Raw genomic sequence first — 13,995 nt, forward strand, 5'->3', positions numbered from 1 at the left:
CGTCACGTTCATTTTGTAAGTTTGTTTAGTGTTTCTTCGTTGTTATTAAAGAATATGTATTCACATCACGCTGGGCCTTGGTCTCATCGTTACAACGAACTTGACAAAGAGCCGCAGAGATCATGTGATATTTTCTTATTGAGTGAGAAGATTTGCAGGAGAGTTTGATTATTGTGTGTAGGCTTTTTAGCCTTTATCCTTTTCAAGTTATGGACATTAGATGTGCATAACATGGGTCTAATAGTTAGTTATTCACCAGCACAACCTACTTTTGGGTGAATCATCTGGAATTACAATATACAACGTCACAATAATGACAATGTAAATGGGGGAAATGACTGCATTCGTCAAATAGACCCAAGTGCAAAGACTAATATTGTAATGTGACAGCAAGCAGCCTATTTCAATAAAGTAAAACAGCAGCTAGATACACAGATTGAAGCGATTTGGAATTCGTTCAAACGTGAATCAGCAGCTTCATGAAATAGAGGCTCAAAAGTATTCCTGACCTCATAAGTCATTTGCTGAAGTATTCGGAGGGCAAAGTTTTTGTTCCGCCCCTATCCTCTCTCAGTTTTCAGAGAGCGCTTGCACATCCCCCTTCTCTTCAGAATGCGCTCAGCTAACTTTGGGCCAGCATACAAGATACCGGTCGCACACTGACAGAACTGAGACATAAGGTAAAGAAACTTTTCAATCACTGCCTCACTGCCTTTGCACGCTTGTTTGTGAGAATGTGTTTATATGCTAACCTTATAAGAGACTGCATGTAACATGTAAAAAATTATGGTTTTCCTTTCCAACATTTCTACCCATCAGTTATGTGCATGGCAGGTTATATTGACATTTAATTCTCCACATAACTAAGAACATTTCAGGATTTTATTTATCCTCCACTAAATTATGCCTATTTCACTTTCACACTTAACGTTTATTGTTAAAACACAGAGAGAAAAATGTATTTAAGTCCGGTTTCCAATATCAAATTATGGAGTATTCTCAGCCCTGAAGTCTATTGCTTATGTCCATTTGTATGTAATGACAAAATGTAAACAGTAGTATTTGTTAAAAGTGATTTGGCTCTGAGTTTGTGCACCTTATCAAACCTCAGGCTACTGACTTTATTACATTCAAGTCATTATTCACAGCCTAGCAGATAGACTGACATTATCTTGTATGATATCATTAAATCTTTACACCATTTGGAAAATATAGTATTTAAATACGCGAAGACAAACATTACTGTTGAGAACATTTCCTGTTTAATCACATGACAACAATGTTTTCTGTATCCTGGCTCAAACTCCTTGGTACTAGGAGAGGTACATGAGCAAACCATGTACACAAACATTGTCTGGAAAACTTTGGACATTTTTTTTTAGCTGATAGAAAAATACAAAAAAATATTTGTTTCATTTAAATAAACTAATCTTACATAGGTCAGCAAAGATACAGCGGCTAGATGTGTCTTCCATTCACTTTATCTTCTTATCACAGATTCGGATAGTGGTTGTGAGTGAGTGACACATGTTTATACAATTAGTTTGATTTGCCCAGCCCCAACTTTCTTTTTTGAATCTCACTGTCAGCTGTGGCAGACATAGGAACTCTGAGCCTCAGCCTTTGATGCAGTACATCATGCCATGTCGTTGCATGCCATGTGCTGAATTCAACATCATTAAAACACCAAACCAGTGGGGCACATGCCAGTCAAGACTGTGAGACCTGTTAAAATGATTCCTTACCCGCTGCATACAAAGCCATCATTGACTGTCTAAGTGGTGCATTCGTCTGTGCTTGCAGTCCTTCTCATTCTGTGGTCTGGGTATGATGAAGTGAGAGAGACGTAGCCCCAGATGTGCGAGAAGTAGCCAGAACCAATGTTTTTTTACTTCCAGTTGGGATGTCTAATGGCTCTCAAAAACGTATCATTTGAAGAAACGTTGAATTTGGAAGGGGGGGATTGTAATATTTCATTTAGAAAACCTCTGCAGTTGGCTGTGACTGCCATAACCTGTGGATGGTTGACTTTGACACAGAGGGGTTGTGTTAGTGATAGAATCCCCACTGAAAGGAAGTGCACGGTCCCCTACATAATCAGCACTGAAGGGCAAATTTGCGCCAAGATAATAGGATTCCTTAACACAGAGCAGCACACCATAACTCTATATATATGCAGGTTAATAAACTCAACATTCTCATTAAAATATAGTCATGGAACCAGGACATCCTATGGCAGGATTATAGCATTTTGAATATGTTGATATAGAAAACAGAGGGACTGTATGTAGAGTTATGAGTTGCTGCTGGGAGTTTAAAGACGTGTCAGTGCAGGCTTCTCCATACAACCAACGTACACATGAGCGTGAAGGGTGTCTATTGAGGAAAATATACCATGTCAACACTGGGTGACTTTTGCCCTCCCAAACTGCTCCACCATATGTTGGAATCCATGCACCAGCAAGCTGTTTCTAAGCATTATGGGGGCAATGAGTCTGGGCTGTTGTGCTATGTGTGTGTCTTTTGAGTCTAACACTGTTCATATTCCTCAACTGGGTTAAGCTCGGTGTTAAAGATTAGTCAAATGTTAGGAATGGATCTAATATTTGTTTTATACACATCATGTTTCACTTAGAACTGGAATGCATTTTGAAAATAACTTGTAGAATCGTACCAAAAGATTTCTTTGATTGAAACGTTAGTGTTTCTTAGGACTGGATCAAGCACACGAACAGTTGGGGGGAAAAACAGGAAAAGTGAAATAGAAAACAGCTGGTTTTCAATATATTCTCTGATTTGTAGTCCCATCACTGACTTGGATCACACACACGAGTTTAGAATTGGCTGGATATGGATCACTGGAAAGATTGTTCAGTCTCCGTACAGTAGTGTAAGAAATGCATCTTATTAAAAGTTACAGAACGTACTTCTTAGAAAGGACACATTTTGAATGGCAGATTTGGAAAATATCTGACACTAGCAACCACATTAAGCCTACTGTAGTGCATGACCTTTGTCCTCTCTTATCTGTGTTATTCTGTGTGTAGGAGCTGTCAGGTACAGTGTCTTTTATTTTCTAACTTTGGACGGTTTGTCTAGGGTTGTCCATATTTCCCCCTATCCCTATCCGGCGTTACCTGTAGCCACATTTCCATACCAATGTAATGCAAACCACAGTATGCATCACGAGCTGTCCTGTGACCATAGAATGGGCATGGAAAAACATACATTAGCCCAATGGTCAATTTTATTATTATAGGCTTAATGACAGTAATCTTAGCTAGAGCCCTCTCCTGTACTCCCTGTTCACCCACGACTGCGTGGCCACGCACGCCTCCAACTCAATCAAGTTTGCGGACAACACAACAGTGGTAGGCTTGATTACCAACAACGACGAGACGGCCTACAGGGAGGAGGTGAGGGCCCTCGGAGTGTGGTGTCAGGAAAATAACCTCACACTCAACGTCAACAAAACTAAGGAGATGATTGTGGACTTCAGGAAACAGCAGAGGGAACACCCCCCTATCCACATCGATGGAACAGTAGTGGAGAGGGTAGTAAGTTTTAAGTTCCTCGGCATACACATCACAGACAAACTGAATTGGTCCACCCACAGACAGCATCGTGAAGAAGGCGCAGCAGCGCCTCTTCAACCTCAGGAGGCTGAAGAAATTCGGCTTGTCACCAAAAGCACTCACAAACTTCTACAGATGCACAATCGAGAGCATCCTGTCGGGCTGTATCACCGCCTGGTACGGCAACTGCTCCGCCCACAACCGTAAGGCTCTCCAGAGGATAGTGAGGTCTGCACAACGCATCACCGGGGGCAAACTACCTGCCCTGCAGGACACCTACACCACCCGATGTCACAGGAAGGCCATAAAGATCATCAAGGACAGCAACCACCCGAGCCACTGCCTGTTCACCCCGCTATCATCCAGAAGGCGAGGTCAGTACAGGTGCATCAAAGCTGGGACCGAGAGACAGAAGCTGTTTTCCAATCTCAAGGCCATCAGACTGTTAAACAGCCACCACTAACATTGAGTGGCTGCTGCCAACACACTGACTCAACTCCAGCCACTTTAATAATGGGAATTGATGGGAAATGATGTAAAATATATCACTAGCCACTTTAAACAATGCTACCTAATATGTTTACATACCCTACATTATTCATCTCATATGTATACGTATATACTGTACTCTATATCATCTACTGCATCTTTATGTAATACATGTATCACTAGCCACTTTAACTATGCCACTTTGTTTACATACTCATCTCATATGTATATACTGCACTCAATACCATCTACTGTATCTTGCCTATGTCGCTCTGTACCATCACTCATTCATATATCTTTATGTACACATTCTTTATCCCCTTACACGTGTGTCTATAAGGTAGAAGTTTTAGAATTGTTAGCTAGATTACTTGTTGGTTATTACTGCATTGTCGGAACTAGAAGCGCAAGCATTTCGCTACACTCGCACTAACATCTGCTAACCATGTGTATGTGACAAATAACATTTGATTTGATTTGAAACAGTGGAGACTGGTGGGACCCAGTTCAATGACAAACAACTTGGTGATGCCTTGGTGATGATCTTGTGGTTCTGTCACTACAGTAAGTTGACATAACAGTAATGTCATGTTATTTCTCTTTCATTCTCACAGGTTAAAGGAGGCCATTTGAAATCAAACCTTCAACATCATTCTCACTCCAGGTCAACTGCAGAAGACTGTGGACAATAGTTATCATCAAATTCCATTTTCAACAATTGTTCTTGCGCTCTGGGACTTTTGAAAAATGAACCAAGAAAAACTGATGCTGTTTCAATGTGTGCTCCTGTTGTGCCTGGGCACCTGTCTAAGCCAAAGGGACTGTACAGGCGTGGATTGTCCAGTGTTGGACAACTGTATTGAGGAGGTTTTGGAGAAGGACGCTTGCTGTGCCACCTGCGTTAAAATAGGATGCTCATGTGAAGGTTATCAGTACTATGACTGCATCCACGCAGGCTTCCGGAATGGGAAAGTTCCAGAGGGAGAATCTTACTTTGTGGATTTCGGAAGCACAGAATGTTCTTGTCCACAGGGAGGCGGGAGGATCGGGTGTCATTTCATCCCATGTCCCCAGATCCCTCCCAACTGCATCACTGTCGTGGAACCTGCGGATGGGTGTCCGCAGTGTGAGAGCATCGGTTGTGTCCGAGGCAACATGAAGTACGAAGCGGGTCACTCCTTCCAGATGGACCCGTGTCAGGTGTGTCACTGTCCTAACGATGGCGGGAGCCTGATGTGTTCTCCTATCCCTGACTGCGACCCTCGTGACATTAAGAAGCCCGTGTTAGCAACAACCAGACAGAAAAACATCTCTCTGAGAGACCTCAGCAAACCGCATGACAATAAACAGACAAGCCCATTAGACCCACTTGCCCCCGGTAACACCCTACCTCTTTACAAAGAGGACCCACCTGTCCTGGATGAAGATAAGGATTATGACTACACACTGCCTGACTCCTCATCTACTATACCACAAGACCTGGTCCAGCCAACAGAATCGACCACAGTGTCACCATCCTATGCTGAGACAAGCTTTCCTACTTATGAGATCTTTAATGACCTGAAGCAGGAGCTGAGAGAGAGACTGGGAACATATGATCAGGAGACAAGAGAGGAGGTGACTGTTACCGCGGATCCACATCACATGGACCAGACCACCTCAAAGGCCCAGGGGGAGTCAACCTCAACAACAACAACTAAACAGGAAGTTACCTCAGAGAACCACAGACATCAACAGGAAGTTGTTGACCAGGACAGCAGACATCACAGAGATGGTGACTTAGTGATGAAGAGTGACACTTCGAAGGACATCACACAAACTGTCAATAGTGACAAGGGAGTGAGACACACTGGCCGCCACAAACACAGAGACAACCAAAACAGTCACCACCATGACGGCAGTCGTTCATCCCAAAGCTACGGGTGGCACCATGAGAAGCAACTTGAGGAGCATCTTGAGGAGCAGCGTGAGGAGCCCACAAAGCCCCAGAGTAAACTTGACCAGGACTTTCTCGCAGTGAAGTTCAGCCCGACCAGCAGAGCTCCTGTCATGAGGGAGGAAGGAGACCAGGCAGCCAGGAGACAGTCCCAGGTCCTCTTCAACTACCAGGGTCCAAACGAACAGTCTCAAAACACTGAGGGTAAGTCAGCAATATATGGCCACTCTACCAGTCCACAGTCTAAATGAATAGTGTGCGGCTGATATTTTTGTATTCATCTTTTATAATTACTGTACTTGTATTTAGGGTAAGTAAATCTCCTACAATGTCCTCTGAGACCTAGTTAAAGGCCATACATAAAAGCAGTTCTTTCATATGCATTTTTTTTTGTTCATTAAAAGATAGGAACCACATTCATCCAATGTAATGGTTTATAAATGTGTGCCTGTGAAGACAGTAGCCCAGTGTAAGAACTAGAACCTCAGATGATGTACTGCCCTCCTTCGCTTACATCCTATGACATTCTTAATCAGTCTATAGTAGCTGCGAGCTGACACTGGTCCAGTAAAAACTAGGCTTCACGGAAAGCATACGGTCTCTCGACAGTGAGCCTTCCACTTTTCTAGAAAGTTCAAGTTCATTTTATCAAATAGAAATTCCTTAGGATAACCCCGCAATAAAGGACTACAATCGAGTCATCTGGAGAATTCAGGGATTGTTTACATGTTTGCGTTAATTCAAACCCAAAGTGACAGAATACAGTAATGTGACATCTTCCTTGTGGCGTCTTCCCTCTTCCCAGTAGCCTCCTGAACACCAAATGTTTTTATATTTTTAAAGTGTATATCAGATAGCTGCAGTGAAATGTGTTGTTTTACAGGGTCAGCCGTAGCAGTACAGTGCCCCTGGAGCAAATTAGGTTAAGGGCACATCAGCAAATTTTTGCATAGTCACCTCAGGTATTTAAACCAGCGTCCTTTGGTTACTGGCCCAACGCTCTAACAGATAGGCTACCTGCCACCCACTCAGCTTCTGTAGATTCTGTAGCAGTGTCCCTCGCGTACAATCATCAGTAGGCTCAGCATTAACAGCCCTCCCCAAGGCATAAATACTGTACATCGAGAGGAGCTTCTGAGATGGAGAACAGATCATGAAGAGACTAGCTAAATGTCTGGAGGATGGGTTAAAAGAGTACAGTATTCATAGAGCAGGGATCATCAACAAGATTGAGGCCAGCGGGCCACCAGTTGGGTTCTTTATAATAGAGAACCCATCTCTGCTTTGAGATTGGGGTTGTTTGTAACACATATTCATAGGTAATACCTGTGATTGTGTATGACCTTCAAATGACCACTGTAAGGGGCCTCCAAGATGTTGCATCATCTTCTCATGAAATCTAGGTTTCCCACTGGAAGAAAAAATCCTCAATCAGTTCTTGAGATTCCAATAGGGTTTACGGGTTTACCTTTCATAATATCTACAGTACTACTATGGATTACACATAATAGGATTTCAGTGTACTGCACTAAAACTGCACTAACATGTAATAATCTCCTCCTGATTTTAGCACTGCCACAGCTACTGAATTACAGTACAAACTAGGTCAGAGCTATAGGAATTCAGACTCTTGCACTATCCTGTAAGTGTGACAGTCAACTGTGGATTTTCCCAGCTTTGACTAGCCACCCTTCTTTACTATACTATAACTGTTGAGACCTGTTGGGATTTTCTTCTGCTTTCAGCACTTGGCCTCCATAGGAATGTATAGTGTATGTATTAGCTGTATGGGGTGTTTCTTTGGGAGTTACCATGAGAGATGCCTATCACGTACATTCCATGCAGCAAGCGAGAAGATTGAAATATGCCAGGTCATTATTGGTGTTTACCATTCACACAATTTTGTTTCTAAAGGCAAGGCCAAAGTCAACTTCTCCAGTATGTCTTGTAAGTGCCTATGAGTTAATATCCCCCAGCTTGCCTTGAATGCAGTGCGACACATATATTTGTTGTGACAGATGCCCTCAGCTGTTTTCTACGCTGCATATCTGAATATTAGGGTATGATCCAAGAATGAAAGGGTAGATTACTGTTGCTTCAGAGTAGGTTGACAGAGAGTCTTAAGTTCATTCACGTAAATGTCTGTCCAGCAGACTCTGAGTATCTCTGTCCCATTTGGAGCAGCTCATTCCCAGGGGCAGTGGAGACAAAGATGACTAGCCTGGCTACTGTCCAGCCCCCTGGGTCAAGCTGACATTGTTAAGGGTCAGAAGTCATGGTCACTGGGTGAAGGGAAAGAGGGTCCAGCATGGTGACATCCTTAAGGACAGGAAGAGACTCAATCGATAAGGTCCCTGAGTTATGCCTGTTATCAACCCCCATTTAGGGCAGCATGCCAGAGTCATTCGGAGAGGAAAGGAGAAAGCATGCACTGCAAAACACAATATGTTCACTACACATAAACAGGCCTGGTTTCTATTGGAAAGCGGTCCAAGGTAAATTATTTTTCTTTCTGTTAGAGTCGATTAACTACCCTGCTCCATCTAGAGTCTGGGCTACGTCCCTCCCTCTACCAACTACACTGTATGGGGATTTCTAGGCACTCCGTGGTGGTCATGGTCGTGTAGGATGTCTTGGGGGGTTGTACTTGAAAAGGGCATAATATGGAAGTGATGAATGCGACCTCTGTTGTGGCCTGATTGCCAGACGATACTCATTGCTCCCTCGTGACCCGCTTTGATTACTCTTCTCCCACAAGGCACTGGGCCTCCCAATCCAACCAGTAATCAATGGAGCTCAGCTAGACTACACCTTCACACTCACTCCTCCTGCTCATTAGGGAACCCACTTACCCTACTCAACCAAGCTGAAGCCATTTTGGGATTGATCTGTTAAACAGGCATGGGAAAATGTTAGATGTGTACAAAAGTTCAAGTCCATTTTGGACTTTCGTGCAAAACTATCATTTTCAGTGGCCACTTTGCTGTAATTGTCACCCTCAGTATTTGTGTCAGGCAACACTGGCTCAGTATTCAGGTAGACTTCCACACACAATCATACAGCCTAGCCTATGGTTATGATGGTGAACTCAGCACAAGACAATGATAAGGACACCCCCTCAATTGGGTAAAAGGAACACTATTATTGTTGCTGTTATTATTATTACTGCACATTGGACTTGGCTATTATTACATTATTTATGGTCCAAGACATTTAGCCAATGATGACAGACACCATACCAATTAATGAACAACGGACAATATATCGAAGTGTATACAGATTGGGGCTGCTTCCTTGTGGGGCTACAGCACATTGCATCCTTAAGGGCTAAATATGTCAATTTTTAAATTGGAAGCTATTCCCCTAATATTTGTATTTATTCTGTGTTAGATAGATGGCCAGTCCGATAAGGCCAGTCCACTCAATTCAGTTGATGTCTGTCCCCCTCCGTTTAGGCGACAAAATGTATTTCCCTGGGAGGACTCGGCCTACAGGCCACAATTAAGTATTGTGAGATGTAGATTATAGACTGCGTTTAATCCACATACTCTATTTCTTTTTGTACATTGTATAGAGCACTTAAATGCTTAATACATATTGAGGGTCAGGTTATGTTTAAGGTAATTTAAGTCATTTTACTAATAATAATGAGGATAATGGATCAATAACTATTGCTCCTACAACCTTTCTATTTGACATTTCTTCAAATATGGTGGTCAGGCTTGTATATCTGTTATATTTAGCCTACTTTTTTAAGATTATATTTGATATTTTTCTTCATTATTCACGCTAACACATCACATCTACTAACTAAACTGTAATGGTCTGAAAATGGTTACTTGTTTTATGTTTAACTTTATTTATATGTTTCAATGCCTTAAAGACCAAAAACATATACTGCTTAAAAGGTTCTGCTTTTAGTTACACATCCATGAGCTAAAGATAACAATGATATCATTGATATAACATTCTCTCTTGGAATTTGAAAGGCCTAAATCATCCTATCAAGTGTTCCAGCTGTCTTGATATTCTAGCAAGAAACCATATTGACATAACAATGCTCCAAGAAACACACTTGCTCCGTAAGGACGCACGTAGAATGAAGAACCATTTTGTACAAGCTGTCTGCTTTTCCATCAGCCCCAAATACAACTAAAGGTATAATCATAATGATGCATAAGATACTCAAAATTAGTATGTTACTTAGACTGACGCATATGAGAAAAATTATGCAAATACATTTGAATCTGAGTTGAATTAATCACAGTTAAAGAAGATATCCAAATTGGAAATGTTCTTAACTGCGTTAGAGCGTTCACAACACTTTTTTTCAGATCAGATAGCTATTTCTCTTTTCAAAGTCAAGAGAGAACATTGGTAAGACAGAGAGCAGAATTTGCCATCCATCAAGTTATAGACTCAACCATTACTTCCATGGTAATCGTCCCAATCTTTAACTGGCCAACAAGATGTGCAGAAACTACTATCAGAACCCAAATTAATCAATCAAAGATTCTCCCGCTACTATAAAGAACTATACACCTATGATTGTTAATCCAAGCCAGACAAAGAATTAAGAACTCTTCTTCTCTCAACCAGTCCACTATTGCTCAAAATGATTAACACAGCTGCTTTTTACCCTTTTTTGTGGTATCCAATTGGTAGTTACAGTCTTGTCCCATTGCTGCAATGGTCAAGAATCCGTGCATCCTCCGAAACACGACCCAGCCAAGTTGCACTGCTTCTTGACACGGAAGTCAGCCGCACCAATGTGTCGGAGGACAGACCAAACTCTACCCTAACCCAGACGACGCTGGGCCAATTGTGCGCTGCCCCATGGGTCTCCCGGTCGCCTGCGACAGAGTCTGGACTCGTTTCAGGATCTCTAGTGGCACAACTAGCACTGCGATGCAGTGTCTTAGACCACTGTGCCACACGGGAGGCCCCCGTAGGTTCATTTTTGAGAGATGTGAATACAGCACTGATTCCGCTTTCATTAAAAAAGGGTAAAGATGCCACCCAGTGTTCTCACTTTTTTGTGATAAACACAGATATTCATCTCTTTTACAAAATGTTGTCACGTCTCGAGACTTAGTTACCCAAATTGTTCCACACGGATTAAATAGGCTTTGTTCAAAAACTTTTATCCTCTGATAACCATTGACTATTACATATCTTACATGCTTCATCAGAAACAACAGCTCCTTGGGCTGTTTTAGCTCTCGATGCAGAAAAAGCTTTTGATAGACTAGAATGGTCATATCATTGGTATGTCTTGGAACTGTGGCTCCAATGTTAGTGGCTCCAATGTTATTTATATGATTAAAATACTACAGTCAGGTCCATAAGTATTTGGACAGTAACACAATTTGCATAATTTTGCCTCTGTACGCCACCACAATGGATTTGAAAGGAAACAATCAAGATGTGCTTTAAGTGTAGACTTTAATTTAAGATCTTTGTCAAAAGTATTGTATGAACCATGTAGGAATTGCAACCATTTTCTCTCCAATTTTAGGGGCTCAAAAGTAATTGGACAAACTAACGTAATCATAAATTAAATTGTGAGTTTTAATATTTGGTTGCAAATTCTTTGCCTGAAGTCTGGAACCCATAGACATCACCAGCTGCTGGGTTTCTTCCGTGGTGATGCTCTGCCAGACCTTTACTGCAGCTGTCTTAAGTTCCTGCTTGTTCTTGGGGCATTTTGCCTTCAGATTTGCTTTCAGCAAGTAAAATGCATGCTCAATTGGATTCATGTCAGGTGATGGACTTGGCCATTGCAGAACATTCCACTTCTTTGCCATAAAAAATATTGGTTTGCTTTCGCACTATGCTTCAGGTCATTGCCCACATTTCTGTGAGCACCATCCAATGAGTTTTGAAGCATTTGGCTGAATCTGAGCAGATAATATAGCCCTAAACACAGAATTCATCTTGCTCCTTTGGTCAGCAGTCACATTATCAATAAATACAAGGGAACCAGTTCCATTGGCAGCCATACATGCCCACGCCATAACACCACCTCCACCAAGCTTCACAGATGAGGTGGCATGCTTTGGATGGTGAGCAGTTCCTTCCATACTCTTCTCTTCCCATCATTCTGGTACAAGTTGATCTTTGTCTCATCTGTCCATAGGATGTTGTTCCAGAACTGTACAGGCTTTTTTAGATGTGGTCTTCCTGTTTACATCTTGTGGTAAACCCTCTGTATTTACTCTGGTGAAGTCTTCTCTTTACTTTGACATAGCTATGCCTACCTCCTGGAGGGTGTTCTTGATCTGGACAACTGTTGTGAAAAGGGGTTTTCTTCACCAGGGAAATAATTATTCTGTCATCCACCACAGTTGTTTTCTGTGGTCTTCAGGGCCGTTTGGTGTTCCTGAGCTCACCAGTGTGTTCTTTCTTGTTACTAATGTACCAAAAAGTTGATTTGCCAACACCTAATGTTTTTGCCATCTCTCTGAAGGGTTTGTTTTGATTTTTCAGCCTAATGATGGCCTGCTTCACTGGCAGTGACAGCTCTTTGGACTTCATATTGAGGGTTAACGGCAACAGATTCCAAATGCAAATGCCACACTTGAAATCAACTCTAGACCTTTTATCTGCTTACTTGTAAATTAACTATTGAGGGAATAAAACACACCTGATCATGGAACAGCTGAGCAGACAATTGTCCAATTACTTTTGGTCCCTTTAAAAAGGGGGGAGGCACGTATATATGAAGTGCTGTAATTCCTACACCGTTCACCTGATTTGGATGTAAATACGCTCAAATCATATTCATTGTTTAATTTCAACTCCAATATGCTGTGGTAGACAACTAAAATAATAAGAACTTGGTCAATGTCCAAATATTTATGGACTTGACTCTTTATGCCAAATCCCTCAGACATTGTTATAACAGGCAGTATCTGCTCTGTTCAGAATCACAAGAAGTAGTAGATAAGGTGAGCCGATATTCTCCTTTGCTATTTTTATTATCCATGAAACCCCTGGCCCAGGCAATTCGTCAATCGAACAAAATAACACCAATTTCCCTAATCTCATTATACCCAGACAATATTTGACTACATCTAGACAATGTATCTCAATCGCTCCCAAACGCATTGAAGATCATAGATAAATTCAACTTCGTCTCAAGTTATAAAATGAATCCTAACCAAATCTGCCCCACTGCCTCTCAAGACCCTGAACGACGACTCCATCTCTACTTAAGGAATCCCAATTGTTTCCCAATTGAAATATTTACATTTACATTACATTTAAGTCATTTAGCAGACGCTCTTATCCAGAGCGACTTACAAATTGGTGCATTCACCTTATGACATCCAATAGTCGGAGTAATATTTAGGAGTATATATATTTTCTTACTTAGATAAAACCATTGCAAGAAACGTTTTACCTAAAAAATGGCTATTTGGTTATTTTGTTATATACAGTGCCTTCAGAAAGTATTCAGACCCCTTGACTTTTTCCACATTTTCTTAATAAGTTACAGCCTTATTCTAAATGGATTAAATAAATACAAATCCTCAGCAATCTATACACAATATTGACAATGTGAAAACAGGTTTATAGAAATAATAATATAGAAGCAAACTACAGAGATATCCTTGATGAAAACCTGCTACAGAGCACTCAGGACCCTTCCAACAGGACAACGACCATTAGCACACAGCGAAGACAACGAAGGACTGGCTCGGGACAAGTCTCAATGTCCTTGAGTGGCCCAGCTAGAGCCCAGACTTGAACCCGATCGAACATCTCTGGAGAGACATGAAAATAGCTGTGCGGCAACGCTCCCAATCCAACCTGACAGAGCTTGAGAGGATCTGCAGAGAGGAATGGAAGAAACTCCCTAAATGCAGATGTGCCAAGCTTTTAGCATCATTCCCAAGAAGACTCAATGCTGGATTTGCTGACAAAGATGCTTCAACAAAGTACCGAGTAAAGAGTCTGATGCAAATGTAATATTATGTAAGATACTTATGC

At 41.6% G+C, this 13,995-nt stretch overlaps 1 protein-coding gene across 3 annotated transcripts in view; it reads left to right on the top strand.

Annotated features, from left to right (window-relative positions):
• The first annotated feature begins 542 nt into the window (after window positions 1-542).
• The window catches only part of LOC118361406 (fibulin-2-like), a 49,664-nt gene continuing 36,211 nt past the window's right edge, over window positions 543-13,995 (top strand). For 2 of the 3 annotated variants that reach the window (XM_035741306.2, XM_035741307.2), the window contains exons 1-2: window positions 543-680; window positions 4,679-6,204. In XM_035741306.2, coding sequence (XP_035597199.1) covers window positions 4,812-6,204 — 1,393 coding nt within the window. In that variant the 5' untranslated portion in view covers window positions 543-680; window positions 4,679-4,811. The remainder of the gene's footprint in view (window positions 681-4,678; window positions 6,205-13,995) is intronic. The other variant, XM_035741305.2, reaches the window with a different exon arrangement.

This window comes from Oncorhynchus keta, chromosome 28 (assembly GCF_023373465.1).
Source record: "Oncorhynchus keta strain PuntledgeMale-10-30-2019 chromosome 28, Oket_V2, whole genome shotgun sequence".
Lineage (NCBI taxonomy): Eukaryota > Metazoa > Chordata > Actinopteri > Salmoniformes > Salmonidae > Oncorhynchus > Oncorhynchus keta.